This window comes from Heterodontus francisci, chromosome 25 (genome assembly GCF_036365525.1).
Source record: "Heterodontus francisci isolate sHetFra1 chromosome 25, sHetFra1.hap1, whole genome shotgun sequence".
Classification (NCBI taxonomy): domain Eukaryota; kingdom Metazoa; phylum Chordata; class Chondrichthyes; order Heterodontiformes; family Heterodontidae; genus Heterodontus; species Heterodontus francisci.
In genome coordinates, this window is record NC_090395.1 from 46,623,077 (window position 1) to 46,641,436 (window position 18,360).

General features: G+C 39.9%; 1 protein-coding gene across 3 annotated transcripts in view; it reads right to left on the minus strand.

The window, feature by feature from the left end:
• itpr3 (inositol 1,4,5-trisphosphate receptor, type 3) overlaps window positions 1-18,360 on the minus strand; it is a 311,298-nt gene that overhangs the window by 66,283 nt on the left and 226,655 nt on the right. For all 3 annotated transcript variants that reach the window (XM_068057164.1, XM_068057163.1, XM_068057162.1), the window contains exons 30-35: window positions 8,624-8,824; window positions 8,248-8,499; window positions 5,991-6,116; window positions 3,988-4,113; window positions 2,324-2,444; window positions 1,059-1,240 (exon numbers count right to left, since the gene is read on the minus strand). In XM_068057164.1, coding sequence (XP_067913265.1) covers window positions 1,059-1,240; window positions 2,324-2,444; window positions 3,988-4,113; window positions 5,991-6,116; window positions 8,248-8,499; window positions 8,624-8,824 — 1,008 coding nt within the window. The remainder of the gene's footprint in view (window positions 1-1,058; window positions 1,241-2,323; window positions 2,445-3,987; window positions 4,114-5,990; window positions 6,117-8,247; window positions 8,500-8,623; window positions 8,825-18,360) is intronic.

Here is an 18,360-nt window from a genome sequence, read left to right on the forward strand (position 1 = left end):
AAAAAGCAGTGGCCCTGGTGCTGACCCTTGGGGAACACCACCATCTACCATCCTCCAGTCTGTGCTGGCCAACATCTACCCTTGAAACAACTTCACTGACTGTGAATCACTTTGGAATGAGGATGTGAAAATTGCAATATAAATGCATATTCTTTCATTATATTTAACCACAGGATGGTGTGGTTTAGTATAATTCTTGCCAACAAGAAAGGAATTGAAGTTAAATTGCTAAGTTAAGTGAAATTTGTTGTAACTGTTACTCTGCACATTCTGTAAAATAAAGCAGTTTAGTGATTCATATCTAACCTTGTCTCTTTATAGTGTTAATCAGTCGCTTTTCCAAAAGATTGGAGAAGCACATAGAAGGGTGCTTACAAATGACATGCCATCCAGTACAGAACACAAGGGAACCCTTTTGTCGCATCACCAGCTTACACTATTGTATAATTACATATTGGGTAATATGGGTAAATGTCTGAACATAAGAGTGACTAGTGCCACTGAATCCGAGAGTATATCTGTGGCAGACAAGAAATTTGGAACAGAGCCAAAATAGTAAAGGAAATTGGGGAGGGAGCATCAACAAATTAATACTACAAGAAGCAAGAAACAAGTACCTAATTTTACTACTGATAGAGTACCAAAAGAGATATGAGTCATCAATGCAGTTGTTTTGTTCTCAATTCAGTGCGGTATGTTTTCTTACAATCACACTGATCCAAATCATAAAAGTTAGTATTTATATCATAAAAATTATATGAATATATAAAAGGGATGATTTTACCAGCATGCACCAGAGGCCCAGAATCTGAACCACCATCAGGGCTCACTGGAAAATCGCAGAAAATTCAAGTGTCAAAAATCAAAATTTTCTGGGGGTGTGGGGGAGGGAGAGAGATGCATCAACTGCTTCTTAAGTGTTCACTTGAGAAATTTCTAAATCTGGCAGGATTTTATGTATTATATGTATTTTAATGGTGTTTTTTCTTGGAATTGCAGTAAAAATGAATATCTGAACCATTCTTTCTTTGAAAAAAATCTGAACAGAAGTAGCAAACCTGTAGTTTTTCGATGATATTCTTGTAGTCCCACTGCTGCTGTGTGCATGCAGCGCGTGGGAAAGCTCGGGTGCTTGCCTTCCAGTTTGGAGCATTTCTCTGAGATGCTAATGACTGGCTGTTTAACAAGGTGCGAGCCTGAGTGTCCAAGTCCATTGGAAGGGGTAATGAACGGTTTTTTGCTAAAATGAAAAACCACAAGGTTACACTAGTTGCTAGATTGGTAGGAAAAGCTCGTGTGATCAGCCAAACAGACTGGATTTTACAGGCTCTTCGGAAACTCCTGTGCATTCATTATATGTGAAACAACTCTTAGCCAATGTGAACATTTAAAAACAGTCAGCTAGCACAACTGAACTCGCTTGCATGAGGCCCTTAAGTCACCCTACAACACAAAATAGTCAAACATAGCATCCAAATAAACTATTTCATCAACAAATAAATACCAACTAATTTAATTAAATCAGCAGACTTATGCAAAATAATATCTGTCAATGCTGGGGACAGGCTAGAGTTCAGGGAGAGAGGAGGAGAAGCAGCTGCTACCAGTTTAACTCACTCACGTACAAAATGGTGGTCCTCGCAGGAATGCTCATCCAAGAGGAATTAATTCTTACAATAAGTGAGACTGTACCACGGACAATGCCAGTGGAGAAATATCACTTCTCTAATAGACCTGTAAAAAAAACTCCTGGCATTGCCAATGTTATTTTGAATACATTGGGCGGTGGAGGGGGAGGCGTTATATTCTTCTCAGGCGGTAATGCGAAATGACTAATAGCAAATTGACTGCCCGTCTTACATTCCTCCTATAAAAAATGGGGCAGCATGTAAAACAAGCTGTCGATGTGTTATCGTGTGTTTTCCGCTAATGTCCAAGGATTCACCTCCTTGTACTTTGGTTATCTAGAGAAGCTAAAACAAGGTTCACTTCAGTTAGTGAAGTGAAAAAAGACAGACAGAAAGGAATGCTTCCATCTTCTCACAAATAAACTGATTTTTCTTGCTATAAGGACAGGTTTTGATGGCTAAGACAGAAAAGGATATAGCTCTAAAACAGCTCATGTGCCCTGTACTGGCTGAGTCGTCTCATTTGGTTGGCTCTTACATGCCCTCTGAAATGGCCTAGCAAGCCACTCAGTTAGGGCAATTAGGGATGGGCAATAAATGCTGGCCTGGCCAGCGATGCCCGCATCCCATGAATGAATAAAAAAAATTTTTTATTTTGAATGCAGATTTCTTACCATACCGATCCTTTGCCTTACCCATGAGAGCTAGGGTCCTAATGCAGGTTTCTACTGAACATTTCTGTTGCTGTTGTAGCCATGAACAATCCAGAAGCCGGCATGTGGATTGTAGCAGCTGCACAGCAATAGACTGGTGTGTCTACAAGAAATGGGAAGGAATACAAGCAGTCATTATGTATTCAGGTTAAAATGAAACAATCTACTGTGCAGCTGTCAACATTAAGAATGAGAACAGGGGGAAATCGTTAATATGTTCATTACTATAAAGGATCCTGGCATGAGGCATCACATTAAATACCATAATATATCAACATGCAAAAGAAGTTCATTTTGTTATGTCACCCACATGCAATGAGGAAATACATTCCTGAAGCAGCAATTTAAAATGCTACATTTTCTTGACATTGATTTACTGTGCAAAATCCTTATATTAATTTGCCAGTGTGAACCCTGAAAAAAGGCCATTGCACCATGAAATGCTAAAAAGAGGACTTGAACCCATTATCCTTGGAGGCCAATTTTTGTCTGTCTCGTGAGACAGAGAGCTGGGGGGGGGCTGCTGAATTTTAATCTGAAAAAACAGCGGGTTTAGGTTAGGTGGGAGGGTAAAGTGTTAAAAATTTGAAACCTGTCGCCCCAAGCCACTTTCAGCCCACACACTTCTGGTTTTAATGGAGGTAAGTTGGTAATTTAAATATCACAATGGGACTGGAAGCCTCACATGAATCCCCAATTTCAAATTTAACCCTGGTGTCAGGAAACCTGCTGGCTAAAGTAAAGCGTGGACCGCTGGATCCAGGGGGTAAGTGCCTTTCCCCTCACCTGCTGGATCCAGTGTACCTGCCTTGCCAACCCCCTACAATCGGACAACTCCCCCCTACTCCTGAGGCCTCTGATTCCCCACCCACCACCGCTGCCCCCACCCCCCAAACCTCCAGTTCCCTGCCTCCAAACCCTGGCCACCGCACCCTTCCCACTTCTTGCCGTGGTTGAGAATTGGACCTACCTGCATCCTCTTCTCCAGCATTCCCTGCCTGAATGGAAGCCAAGTCTGTCAATCAGGCTGAATCCCGGGCGGAGAACCTGACAGTGACGTCACACACACTGTGGAGTTAAAACTCTGCAGCATGCAGCAAAACCTCGACTTCCAGTTTTCCTGCATGCTGCTGTGCTCCCACTCCCTCCCACTAAACTAGCTCCCAGTGGGTCACAAAGTTAAAATGTCCCCCCACTCGGTGCTCATTGTGATAGGAATGCGATGGTGCTATTGGCGTATCAATCACCCAAAGCTGTTCTCTCACTTCTTCCAGCAGTAAATAAAAAAGCACCATTAGTAGAGGTATGGATTGCCTCTTGGACAGAGAATGATTTGTGTCCATATGGGAGACAGCCTTAATGGACAGCCCAATAGTCTTTTTTTACTGATGGCAAACTCTATTTTCCTGTTATTTCTGTGTCTCGTGTTAGTGAGGAGCTAATTATTGAGGTTATTGATGAATTTTCATCATCAGCAAATCCAGTGATAGAACTCAAACTATAATCACCCAGCAGCCCACCGTTATTCTGCATCTATGTGATTTTGTACTAGGTGGACACCCTTGTTAAAGATGCAGGCATTGTTGAGAAAAGGGGAAATGTTGTTTTGCTTAACACTTAATGATGAAGAATTCTCAGTGAGTTACCTGCAGTGATGTGCTGTTTTCAGAGAATGGTGAATTGAAGAATGCGCTGATGGTATCCATGACAACAGTTACTACATATTTCTCCATAGCAGGGTCTGACAGCCTTTTCTCCCTTTTATTGCAAACCTTGCATGATTAAAATGAAAGAAGATCCTTTGCATTAAGTGGTGTATATGTGAATTAGTTTATTAAAAATCTGAACAATAATGAAGATTAATTATTCTTCATCCTTATAGTCAAAATTATATTACAGGAATTTTCAGATGTATTTTGCTGAAACAACAATGATGACACATTTAAAGCTTTTAAATTTAATTATTACTTTATTATTCACAGAATTTGAAATGAAATGTTAAATAATTGATGCCTGCAATAGATAAAATATGTCTGCTTTTGTTTTGTTCAATAAGCAAATTCAAACAGGCCGATACCACAGTATTATACCTCAGCAATTTATCGCTCCAAGTTTTCATAACTTGGATAAAATGGTGGAATAGATTACATATACTTGTTAGATTTAGATTGAAGTTTGTCATAAAAGTGTATCATCAACAAGAAAAAAATGGTGAAACCTTGTTTTTTTTTAAATAACAATTACTGTCACTTTCTGTAAGAATAAAATATGACAGAACTACAGTCTGTTGAAAGGAGTCAGGCCTATAAATCTCTCAGGGACTCGGGTAGAATTTTGGTAGCACATAGATATCCAAACTATGGCAGCCTTCAAGTTCCAGCAATCAAAGCCTAGGTAGGTTTTGTCTGCTTGGATTTTGTGAGTTTGGAGGTTTGGGAAGGACTGTTTTATCATAAATTGCCTCATAGGTGGATAAATCTGAAATCAGAAACCATATGCTAATTCATGAAGCATTGCTTTATATTTTTAAGATGGCCAACAAGACTCCATGATGCCCAGCTATGCGGCCCATAGAGGCAAAAGCCTTGGAAACCTCTGTTCTAGCACATTCCCAAGCAATACAATATTACACTTCCGTCATTCTCCACTTAGTTACATTCTCTATTTCATTGCGTTCTTAGCATTACACTCTATATAACACCTACTGTTTGTAGTGTACATTAATGATTTAGACGTGAATATAGGAGGTGTGATCAGTAAGTTCGCAGATGACATGAAAATTGGTGGTGTCGTAAATAGTGAGGAGGAAAGCCTTAGATTACAGGACGATATAGATGGGCTGGTAAGATGGGCGGAGCAGTGGCAAATGGAATTTAATCCTGAGAAGTGTGAGGTGATGCACTTTGGCAGGACTAACAAGGCAAGGGAATATACAATGGATGGTAGGATCCTAGGAAGTACAAAGGGTTAGAGGGACCTTGGTGTACTTGTCCACAGATCACTGAAGGCAGCAGCACAGGTAGATAAGGTGGTTAGGAAGGCAGATAGGATACTTGCCTTTATTAGCCGAGGCATAGAATACAACAGCAGGGAGGTTATGATGGAGCTGTATAAAACACTGGCTAGGCCACAGCTGGAGTACTGTGTACAGTTCTGGTCACCACATTATAGGAAAGATGTGATTGCACTGGAGAGAGTGCAGAGGAGATTGAAGAGAGACTGGATAGGCTGGGATTGTTTTCCTTGGAGCAAAGAAGGCTGAGGGGGGACATGATTGAGGTATACAAGATTATGAGGGACATTGATAAGATAGATAGGAAGAAACTTTTTCACTTAGCGGAGGGGTCGATAACCAGGGGTCATAAATTTAAGGTAAGGAACAGGAGGTTTAGAGGGGAGTTGAGGAAAAAAATTTTCACCCAGAGGGTGGTTGGAATCTGGAATACACTGCCTAATGGGGTGGTAGAGGCAGGAACCCTCACAACATTTAAGAAGTATTTAGATGAGCACTTGAAATGCCACAGCATACAAGGCTACGGGGCCAAGTGCTTGAAAATGGGTGCTTGATGATCGGCGCAGACGCGTTGGGCCGAAGGGCCTGTTTTCTGTGTTGTATAACTCTATGACTCTATATCTTTCACAGACCTACCCTAGCCATGTCCACTGTGAAGTTCTCAAAAATTTTCCAGATGTGGTTACTGGTGTAAATCTCCTTCATTTCGACTTCTGTGTCCACATAGCAGTGATTCACAAAATTAACATAGGCTATTTTCACCTAATAAGTAGAAATAAACATATACAGCAACAAATGGTGAGTCCATTGAAACAGGTATGAAGCAGACTATAATCCATGCAATTATTCTATTATTTTCCTCCTTCAAAATGTTCATTGGATGCTTTCCCTTTAAGAACTTTATTTTTCTCTATTTGCTAACGCTTGTGTAAAAGCAGATGAGTATAATATGTTCTTGCCACCTTTAAACTCATGTATACCTTTTTTGCTAACATTAGCAAAAACAGGAAAATATAACCCCCCAAATCTTTTCTGACCTATAGCAGGGCATCCTGCCAACTGAATGGAAAAGTGCAACTGCAGTCTGCAGTTTCCAGGAAAATGCTGTTCATCTTTCGTAGATTGTGTCTCTGCAAAAGTCTGTGAATCACACTGCAGCATAAGTCATGCCTGAGAGTTCTGAATTGATTACTAACTTTTGTTGAAGGAAACTATCTCTCTCTTTTATTCTTTAGATCCAGAAACATAGGAGCCACAAGTACTAAGGGGCCACATTATGAGTACCACTATCATGCCAATACATACAATTAAACTACGAAGCAATGCTAAATCTATAAGCATTTGTTGGTCAGCGAGCACTAAGCAGGCACTGCCCATCACCCTGGTAACATATAGTAAATGAACTGGCTTAACAAAATACTGTGCATTGTTCTAGTTGATCACATTCATAGCATAATGCTCCTGTCTGTGTGGTTTGGTGGGCATCCTGGGTTCATGCAACCTGCATAACAACTGTAACTTATCCAGATCCCACCTGTACCAAACCAGTTACTTCAATACACTGTTGCTTTTTTTTCTCTCAGACTAATGAATAAGGTTAGAGAATGCTGAGTCAGGAGACAAGTGACAGAATGGATTGCTAGCTGGCTTCAAGACAGAAAGCAGAGAAAAGGAGTACAGGGTAGTTATTCAGAGTGACAGAAGGTGGGAAGTGGTGCTCCACAAATATCAGTGCTGGAACCACTGCTGTTTACAACTTACATTAACGATTTGGACTTTGGAATCAAAAACACAATTTCTAAATTTGTGGATGACATCAAATTGGAGGGGATAGTCAATATTGAGGAGGACTGCAACAAATTACAGGAAGACATTAATAAACTTGCAGAGTGGGCAAATTATTGGCAAATAAAGTTCAGTACAGATAAATGTGAGGTAGTACATTTTGGTAGAAAGAATAGGGAGGTCACTTATTACTTGGAAATGGGGTAGAGGAACAAAGGGATCTCTAAGTACAAACACACACCAATTGCTAAAAGTTGCACCAGAGGTTAGCAAGGTCATAAAAAAAAGCAAACCAAGCACTAGGCTTTATTTCTTGAAGGATAAAATTGAAAAGTAGGGAAGTTATGCTAAACCTGTATCAAACCTTGGTTAGACCACACTTAGAGTACTCCGTGCAGTTCTGGTCGCCATATTATAAGAAGGATATAGAGGCAATAGAGAGGGTGCAAAAAAGATTTACAAGGATAATACCAGAAATGCATGGGTATATATATCAGGAAAGGATTGACAGGGTGGGTCTCTTCTCTTGAAAAAAGGCTGAGCAGTGACCTAATAAAGGTCCTTAAAATTATGAAAGGTTTTGATAAAATAGATATCGAGAGAATGTTTCCTTTTTTGGGGAAGAGCATGACTGGAGGTCATCAATATAAGAAAGTCACCAAGAAATCCAATAGGGAATTCAGAAGAAACTTCTTTACCCAAAGAGTGGTGAGAATGTGGAACTCACGATCACAGGGAGTGGTTGAAGTGAAGCAATATTAAAGAGAAGGCAATAGAAAGTTTCTTACGCTGATAGATTTAGTTGAGGAAAATTGGGAGGAGGCTGGAGTGGAGCATAAACGCCGTCAAAGACTAGTTCGGCCGACTGGCTTGTTTCTGTGCAGGATATCCTACATAATCCTATGTATGTAATTCTATGTAACTCTGATTCTGCACTGGTTTAGCAAAAACCTTCAACTAAATTAGCAAATTCTATTTTTTTTTAAATATTTGTCTCCTTGATTTGCCTCTTTTTTTTCTCTGCCCTAATCTGATCGCTAAAAGACTCACGGAATCGCATTTGGAGTTGTTTTATTTGTTTTGCATATTGTTAAACAGCCAGCAATACCTCTGTTATACAGTCTTCATGGGTGACCACTCGTACAACGTCCTCCAAAGGCAACAGTGAGGTACACTTGATTTCTGTGTAAACATTCTTGCCCTCAGCGCAGGCTGAAAGCAATTGCACCAGTGAGATATGATATGCGAGGGGACTGTTTTCCTCCACGCCATCTCTCGCGGCATTCATCATTTCCAACATGGTACAAAATGAGGCCTTGTCATTGTAGAACACAACAACATCATCACCCGCACTGGTCAGCTGTTGATATAAAACATATGGTGCTCAAAATGAATGCAACCTTTTTGTAATGTTTACAAGTCAGTTATTCAGAGTTACAGTGAAAAACAGTCAAACACTGCCAGGTGCCTTTAGCTGTTTTTACCTCTGTCATCACCATATCTTGACACTTTTTGACATACTTTCCCTCAGCTTTTATTATAGTATGTAGGAACTCAAGATACTTCACATGGCGGCCATGTGTTGCTGAGCACTGCACAAAATGCTGCAAGACGTTTTCACTTATTTCTGAACAGAGCTGATAATTGTTCATGAAGATGTGCTGCATGGTCTCGGCCTCCAAGAGCTGCAAGGATGAAAGAGCTCAATGAATGGGACACATTATCCAAAAGGTATATCTTTTATCACAATGAACATTACACAGCAACAGGGAACACTGAAATGAGAACACTAGGTCTTTTAGCATCTAAGGAAAGGTGAATGGTTTGGATAGGACACTTGATTCGAAGTGATGAACGTTTAAAACCTCAACTTGTCTTTTCTCTGTAGCTAACCCTGACACTAAATATCCAAAATTATTTCAGTATTTTAGGGTGAATACCATGAGGGCTAGCTGTTTTAATGCCGAATCCTCACCAGGACTAATTTTGCATTGCTTTCCATGAATTCAATGTTGTCATCACATTTCACTATCAGCACAGGGTAGTGAAAATGGATGTGAAGTAGCCATTCAGCACCTCAGCTGAATTTGGAGACTCTATCCATGTAGGCCTGCAGGATCTTTCAAAAGTCTTACATGGATGGAAACAATTCATTAAAAATTGAGCACTTTAGCAGAGGAAAGTTTTGAAACTTGTACCCATTGAACAGAAATCTATTCTTCACATGCTTCACCTTAATGCAACCAAGATTCTATCTCACCAGATGTATCTCAGACTGAGAGGGAGGGATATCCTCAGAACATGCTGCGAGCTGGCACTGATGTGGCACACAGTTGTTAAAGCTCAGTATGAGTAAAAATGCATCTCACTGTCACCCATCTGTGTGGAATGCAGTGCTGGGTGGTGGACGTACTGAGTAAAACTATAATTGTGCAAAAATGGGAGGCAGGTCAGAAGATTGGACAGAATATAAAAAACAGCAAAGAATGACTAAAAGATTGATAAGCAAGCTAGCTAGAAATATAAAGACAGATAGTAAGAGTTTCTATGGATATTTTAAAAAGAAAAGAGTTAACAAAGTGAACGCTGGTCCTATAGAAAGTGAGTCTGGGGAATTAATAATGGATAATAAGGAGATGGCAGATGAATTGAACAGATATTTTACATCAGTCTTCACTATTGAGGATACAAGTAACATCCCAGTATTTATTAGCTGTAAATAGGAAATGGAAGGGAGGGAGGAACTCAAGAAAATTACAATCACCAGGGAAGTGGTATTGAACAAATTGTTGGAGCTGCGGGCTGACAAGTCCCTGGGTCCTGATGGACTTCATCCTAGGGTGTTAAAAGAAGTGACTAGTGAGATAGTTGATACATTAGTTTAAATTTTCCAAAATCCCTAGATTCAGAGAAGGTTCTGTTAGATTGGAAAATAGCGGATCTAGCTCCTTTATTCAAAAAGGGAGGGAGACAGAAAGCAGGAAACTACAGGTCAGTTAGCTTAACATCTGTCTTAGGGAAAATGTCAGAAGCTATTATGAAAGATGCTATAACAGGGCATTTAGAAAAATTCAAGATAATCAGGCAGAGTCAACATGGTTTTGTGAAAGGGAAATCGTGTTTAACCAATTTATTGGAGTTCTTTGAGGGAGTACATGTGCTGTGGATAAAGGGGAACTGGGGGATGTATTGTACTTAGATTTCCAGGAGGCATTTGATAAGGTGCCACATCAAAGGTTATTGCAGAAAATAAAAGCTCATGGTGTAGGGAAAACATATTGGCATGAATAGAAGATTGGCTAGCTGACAGGAAACAGAGAGTGGCATAAATGGGTCATTTTCTGGTTGGAAAGATGTAACAAGTGGTGTGCCAGGGGCCTCAACTTTTTACAATTTATATAAATGACATAGATGAAGGGACCCAAAGGTATGGTTGCTAAATTTGCTGATGAGACAAAGATAGGTAGGAAAGTAACTTATGAAGAGGACGTAAGGGGGCTACAAAGGGATATAGATAGGTTAAGTGAGTGGGCAAAGACCTGACAAATGGAGTATAATGTGGGAAAGTGGGAAATTGTCCATTTTGGCAAGAAGAGCAAAAAAGAAGCATATTATCTAAATGGTGAGAGATTGCAGAACTCTGAGATGCAGAGAGATCTGGGTGAGCTTGTGCTAGTGCATGAATCGCAAAAGGTTAGTATGCAGGTACAGCGCATAATTAGGAAAGCTAATAGAATGTTATTGTTTATCACGTGGGGAATTGATTTCAAAAGTGGGGAGGTTATGCTTCAGCTGTACAGGACATTGGTGAGACCACAACTGGAGTACTGTGTACAGTACTGGTCTCCTTATTTAAGGAAGGATGTAAATGCGTTGGAGGCAGTACAGAGAAGGTTTACTAGACTAATACCTGGAATGGGCAGGCTGTCTTACAAGGAAAGATTGGACAGGCGAAGCTTGTATCCGCTGGAATTTTAAAGAGTAAGAGGTGACTTGATTGAAACTTGTAAGATCCTGAGGGGTCTTGACTGGGTGGATGTGAAAAAGATGTTTCCTCTTGTGAGAAAATCTAGAACTAGGGGTCACTGTTTAAAAATAAAGGGTCGCCCTTTTAAGACAGAGATGAGGAGAAATTTTTTCTCTCAGAGGGTCATGAGTCTTTGGAATTCTCTTCCTCAAGAGGTGGTGGAAACAGAGTCTTTGAATATTTTTAAGGCAGAGGTAGATAGATTCTTGATAAACAAGGGGGTGGAAGGTTATCAGGAGTAGGAGGAAACGTGGAGTAATCAGTTCAGCCACGAACTTATTGAATGGCGGAGCAGGCTCGATGTGCCGAGTGGTCAACTCCTGCTCCTAATTCGTAGATTCATATGCATGAAAGTTCACCTGGCTTACGTTGGCAGAATGCCAGCAATTTGTGTCAGATTCAAAATGTAGCTCGGTTTGCCTTCTGGGTTCCATGGAGCCCAGTACTGCTGCTCACACTTCAACAGTTGGTCCTGTTGAAATATAACTCAATGGGGCACATGATAAATAATGGCTTTGACCAAGATTTTCTTGGGGATTTGCGCTATTGCATCGAAGGAGGCTCACAAACAGTGCAAACGAGTAAGTGACTTGAGGTATGGCTGCAAGATGGTCAGGACCAGGAACTGAATACACGAAGGTTATAATGTCTACAAAAGAGATATGGAATTTGGTAGAGGGCAAGGATTAGCATTAGTGATTAAGGATGAAATTACTTCTATGATAAGGAATGATATAACAAGTCAGTGGAGATTTTATGGCTAGAATTAAGAAATAGAAAAGATTGCAATGGGAGTTGTAAATAGGTCCCTTGGTAGCAACTGTGAAGTGACAGAATGTATCAATGCAGAGATTAGACAAATATGTAGAAGGCAGAGTGGCTTTAATGTGGGATTTTAACTTGGGCACAGATTGGGGTAAGCAGATAAGCCCATGTCAGAAAGACAATGAATTTCTTGTGTGCTTTGGATAGGTTTGTACAACAATATGTCCTAGAAGCAAGCAGGCAGGCCATATTAGAATAAATAATGAGTAATGAGCCGATTTAGTTAACAGCCTAATGGTGTGTGCCAAGATTTATCTAATAGTGACTATATAATGTGACTGAGTTCAATGTTTATTTGACAGGGAGAAATGCAAAACAGCTACTAAGATTCTAGATTTAGATAAAGCCAACTTCACTGGGATGAGACAGACTGTTCATAGTAAACTGGTTAATGGGTAAAACAATAGAATATCAGCAGGAGGTGTTAAGGAAATAATTTTGTGATATAGAACCAGTTTATACCCCTAAAGAGCAAGAGCATTACTTGCCAAAAAGAACAGCCATGTCAGACTAAAGAGGTAAGAGACAACATAAAACTTAAAGAAAAAGCATACAAGAATACAAAAAAAAACAGATCCCTGTGAATGGGAGAGATACAAAAACAGCAAAAGGTGACAAAACAGATAGCAACAGCTACAAAAAGGGAGTATGAAAAGAAACTTGCAAGGGATATCAAAATAAACACAAGAAAACTTTTACATTAAAAACAGAAAATGCTGGAAATACTCAGCAGATCTGGCAGCATCTGTGGAGAGAGAAACAGAGTTGTCCTTTCAAGCCGAATATGACTTCTGAAGCTGAATATTTCCAGCACTTTCTGTTTTTATTTCAGATTTCCAGCATCCATAGTATAAAACTTTTACAATTATGGTAGGAGATAAAGGGTGGTCAGGATCTATATGAGCCCCTTAAACCAATAATGCTGATATAAATCAAAATAAGGAAATGGCAGATTTGTTAAATAAATACCTTCCATCACTATTTACAATAGAGGAAGAGGATAGCATGCGGGACATCCCAAAAAAACGAATATTGAATAAGGGATGGTGACTCACCAGAATCAATGTAAACAAATTAACAAGTCATGAAGAAAATAATGGCACTAAAGAGTGACAAATCCCCAGGATCAGAAGGTTTTCATCTGAGGGTTTTAAAAGAAGTAGGTGAGAACATTGCAGATGCCCTAACTATGGTTTTGATTGAGGAACCATTCCTTTGATTGGAAAATTGCATATCACTGCTGTTTAAGAAAGGTGTGGGAAGGAAACCGGGAAATTATCCACCAGTAAGTCTAACATCTGTTGTCAGGAAAATACTTATCTATAATTACTGATAGAGTGATTGAACAACTTAAATTTTCAGCATGCCTGGAAAATCGGATTTAATTATTTGAAGGGGTGACCAAAGTAGTGGACAGGGGAATATCTATAAATGCTAATTAAATGGACTTTCAGAAGGCTTTTGATAAAGTCTCTCATAAGAGACTATTGAGGCTCATGGAATTGAGGGAAACTTATTCACCTGGTTAGGAGATTGGCTAAGTGCTGGACAGAGTAGGGATAATGAGCAGGTACTCTAATTGGCAGGATGCGACTCGGGAGGTCCCACAAGGATCTATGTTGGCGCCTCAACAATTCACTATGGGCTGGATTTTGCAGACAATGGCACAAGCCACCAACCTCAAAGAAAGCTGCCCAAAAGGTTTAGTGATCTCTGTGGACTTTCCCTTTCCTGTTGTCCGTTTGAATCTGGTGCCACGTCAAGGGGATCTACAAGCATCCAGCAGCCATTATGTCATCAAGCAGGATAATCAGACAATCACACTCAAGATTTCTCATAGGCAGCAAAACAGGAAGTAAAAACCACTGAATTGCTTCACTTAATTTTAAATTTTAGATAGCAAAATAAATGAGTGGGCCATATACATGGGAAGCTAAAATAAACTTTAAAAAATGAAAAACATGAAATTTCTTATAATGGAAAAAATCGGCATTCAACAAATATAAAATTATTCTTTCAGGGCGAGTGAGGCTGTTTACCAGTAATTATGAACTTCGTACATCATTAAAAGCCCAGTTACACCTCTTTCAACATGGTGTAATTTTTTCAAGGTATTTACAGTGAGATTAAAAGCACAAAAGGGCAACTCGTGTCAGTTAAATGATCTCTAATTGATTTCAGTCTGGGGGGCCCTCAACAGTATACCCTCTGGAGGAGCATAGAACCACTGACAGCAACTTCTGGATTTATGCATTTAACTGTGCATGTGTGGACTCGAGAAGTTGCTTGCAGTTTTAGAGGAGTAATGACAGGGAACACTGGCAGTTTTGTCCTCAAAATCTGGGCCTATGTTTATTAATGACTTAGATGATGGGATAGACGACCACTTATCTGACACAGATAGGGGGTATTGTAAGCAGTGTAGATGGAAGCAAAAACTACAATAATATCAATAGTTAAGTGAGTGGGCAAAACTGTGGCAAATGGATTTCAATATATGCAAGTGTGAGGTCATTCAATTTGGATCTGAAAAGGATAAATCAGTATTTTCTAAATGAGGAAAAAACTGGAAGCAGTGGCGATCCAAAGAAACTTAAAGGTCCATGTACATAGATCATTAAAATGACAAAAACAGGTACAAAAATTAATCAAAGGCTAATGGAATGCGGCTTTTATATCTAGAGGACTAAAATACAAAGGGACTAGAGCTATACAACACCCTAGTTAGACCAGGAGTATTGTGAGCAGTTCTCAACACCACATCCTAAGAAGGATATATTGACCTTGGAGGGAGTGGAGCATACATTTACAAGAATGATACCAGGACTCCAAGGGTTAAATTATGAGGTGGGATTACACAAACTATTCCCTGGAATTTAGAAGGTTAAATGTTGATTTGGTTGAAGTTTTCAAGATATTAAGATGAACTGGTCATTTCTCGCTATCTACTCTATTTCGACTGATGAAAGAAAGGTCATCGACCTGGAACGTTAACTCTCTTTCTTTCCCCACAGATGCTGCCAGACCTGCTGAGTATTTTCAGCATTTTCTATTTTTATTTCAGATTTCCAGCATCTGCTGTATTTTGCTTTTGAACTATTTCCACTGGTTGGGATTCTAGGACTGAGGGACAGAACCTATAAATTAGAGCCAGACCTTTCATGAGTCAAGTCAGGAAACACTTCTACACTCAAAAGGTGGTAGAAGTTTGGAATCTCTTCTACATAAGCAGTTGATTCTGGGTCAGTTGTTAACTTTAAATCTGAGTGATAGATTTCTGTTAAACAAAGGTATTCAGGGTTATGAGGCAATGGTGGATATAAGGAATTAAGTCACAAATAAGCCATGACCTCATTGAATGGTGGAACTGGTTCGAGGGGCTAAATGGTCTGCTCATTGCTATGAGCACTGCTGGTGGTAGCTCTGGAGAAACGGTGCTCTGTGTGCAGTTTGCACATGCACAGTATCCTGGTTATCATGGCTTACAACCAAACAGTGTTGTGTGATCCCTGTTGGTCCCCTCTGTTATTTGGAACACACTACTTCATTGCCTGTTGTGAGGATGATGACATTTGGGGCCAATGAAAACTGCCTGAAAACTTCGTGAATCCTGACAGAGCAACAGGAGGAGGGAGAAAGAAAGAAATATGAACTTGGTTGGAAGACAGCAAATGAGGTCATGGCTTATTTGTGACTTAATTCCTTATATCCACCATTGCCTCATAACCCTGAATACCTTCGTTTAACAGAAATCTATCACTCAGATTTAAAGTTAACAACTGACCCAGAATCAACTGCTTATGTAGAAGAGATTCCAAACTTCTACCACCCTTTGAGTGTAGAAGTGTTTCCTGACTTGACTCATGAAAGGTCTGGCTCTAATTTATAGAGGGAGGGAGAGTGAGAGAGGAGAGAGAGAGAAAGATCAGCTGGAACTAGGGAGAGTTAATGGCAGCCTCTAATGCGCACTGTTGTTTAATGTGTTTTGTTCTAGCAATCAGGCAGCTTTGGCACTTCTCTCTGAGGACTGCCGAGCCTCACATCCCTCAGTCTAGGCTTCAGTGGTACAGTGTGGGAGTCGGTAAATTTAAAAGTTTGGTTTTAAAGGTTTTATTTATTTTGTTGAAACTTTATAATCTGTAAAAGTCAAAATTGTATGAAAATTGTAGTTAGAAGTTGATGATGTTTTGTGGAATCAGTGCTATTTACTTGGTGATTCTTATTATGGTCGATACTGTAGAAACATCACAGATGTAGTTTTTATTCAAACATTACTTACCTTAAATCTTTCTATTATTTTGTGTTCGTTCTTTGATTTATAAACTAAGTTATTCACCTCACTCTAAAACAAAGTCAAATTTTATCTGGGGCTTGGTAAAACCAAGACATTCAACTAAGTTAATTGCAAAAACATTTGCAAACAGCAGACAAATGTAATGTAATTAATCATTACGAGCAGTGGCATATGATTGCCATGTGATAAATATTACATGATCAAATCTCCAGGAATAAAGAAAACCAAAGTTAGCAACCCTGGTTTTATTCTGCATTAAAGTCAATTGAGAGTAATATTGAGCGGGGTGTAAAACCAGTGTTCCACTGGTTTAAAATGATCCCGAAATGTACTTTTTTGTTCTGAAAATATAAATTAAACAGAAAAGAAAATGATTTTCACCTGCCAATTATAACTCCCAGCTCAGCGGGGGCACTACATACTCGGGATTAAGAGAGGAAGGGTGGTCACGCATGCACCCAACGTATTCCTGCCTTTCATCACCTTAGCTGGCCTCAGATCCAGCACAGGTGGAATGCCCAGCCACAGACAAGCGGAGGATCCCCTTGACAGTTAAAAGTTGTGAACTGATGACTAGCCCCACTATTATACCAGAGTGAGAGTCAGCAGACAGGTCAGGGTAAGGAATTTAATTTAACTTTTCTGTGGAATCCTTATGGAGCAGGAGTGCTATCCTGTGAGTGCAGGGAGTCTTTGGGTTTCCCCAACCCCAGACTTGCCTCTCTGTTCCAGTGCCTGTATCTTCTGCCAAACCCCCTCTCAGCACTAACTTCATGCAGGGGATTGTTCTCTTGGATCCCAAGCACCCCTTGGGCTTCTGACCTAATTTCTACTCCCACCGGCCTTGACAACAATCCCTCCTGTTTCAGACGAGTAATGAGAACATCACTGATTTGTTTCAATGAGGGCTGGGGCTCACACTGAACTCTGTGCTTGAGTTTCCCTCCTGTCCAGTCGAAGAAAAAGATCTCCATCTACTGTAGTGGGAGCTGAGTGCGAATCTTTGACTGTTAAGAATTATCTGCAATATTGTTCTTTAATATGATCAAATTTATTTCCCTATAAAGTGCATAGGGAAGTTCTATTAATTGTGTTTTTACATAGTAGGGGACAACTTTGGGTATGACAGGGTAGTTTTCCTTCTATTTCAAGTTAGTTGCTTGATGGGGTTGTCTTGTTAACATTCTTGTATGTACATGAGAGTTTTGAACAGTTACTGAATGTGATTGCTCAGAGCTTGATAGTGGATTATGCCAAGTGAAGTTATTAATGTTTTATTTATTCAGTGTTTGAAAAAGCAGGAAATGTTCAGTAGATTATAGTAAATTTCCTATATTGCACAGAGGATACTCTTTTGCATGGATAGAACATTATTATTATATTGCTTAAAATGGAATGTAGGTTTGTATGCTTTGAAGGTCGAAAGGTACAAGATGATGAGAGGCATAGATAGAGTGGATAGCCAGAGACCTTTTCCCAGGGCGGAAAGGGCTATCACCAGGGGGCATAATTTTAAGGTGATTGGAGGAAGGTTTAGGGGAGATGTCAGAGGTAGGTTCTTTACACAGAGAGTGGTGGGTGCGTGGAATGCACTGCCAGTGGTGGTAGTAGAAGCAGATACATTAGGGACATTTAAGCGACTCTTGGATAGGTACATGGATGATAGTAGAATGAAGGGTATGTAGGTAGTTTGATCTTAGAGTAGGTTAAAGGGTCGGCACAACATCGTGGGCCGAAGGGCCTGTACTGTGCTGTACTGTTCTATGTTCTATGTTAACCAACAGCTGCCAGGTATAAAGGCACATTCACTTTGCAGGATCATTGGTGTTTGAGCAGATGCATCTGAATCAACTATTTCCCTTTTGAGAAATCTTTTTTGTTGGGGCAGGCAAGTATTTTAGCAGGACATCAGTGTTTAACATAAAGCTTGACTGTAGATTAAGTTAGTTAAGAAGTTACGCTTCGGCTCACTGAAACGCTCCCACTTCTTCAGATAGCAAATGTGCTGTCACGATAGCTCTTCAGATCAGTGCTGTGTGTCTGCTTTGCTGCTGTGCTTGCTGCAGCCTATTCTA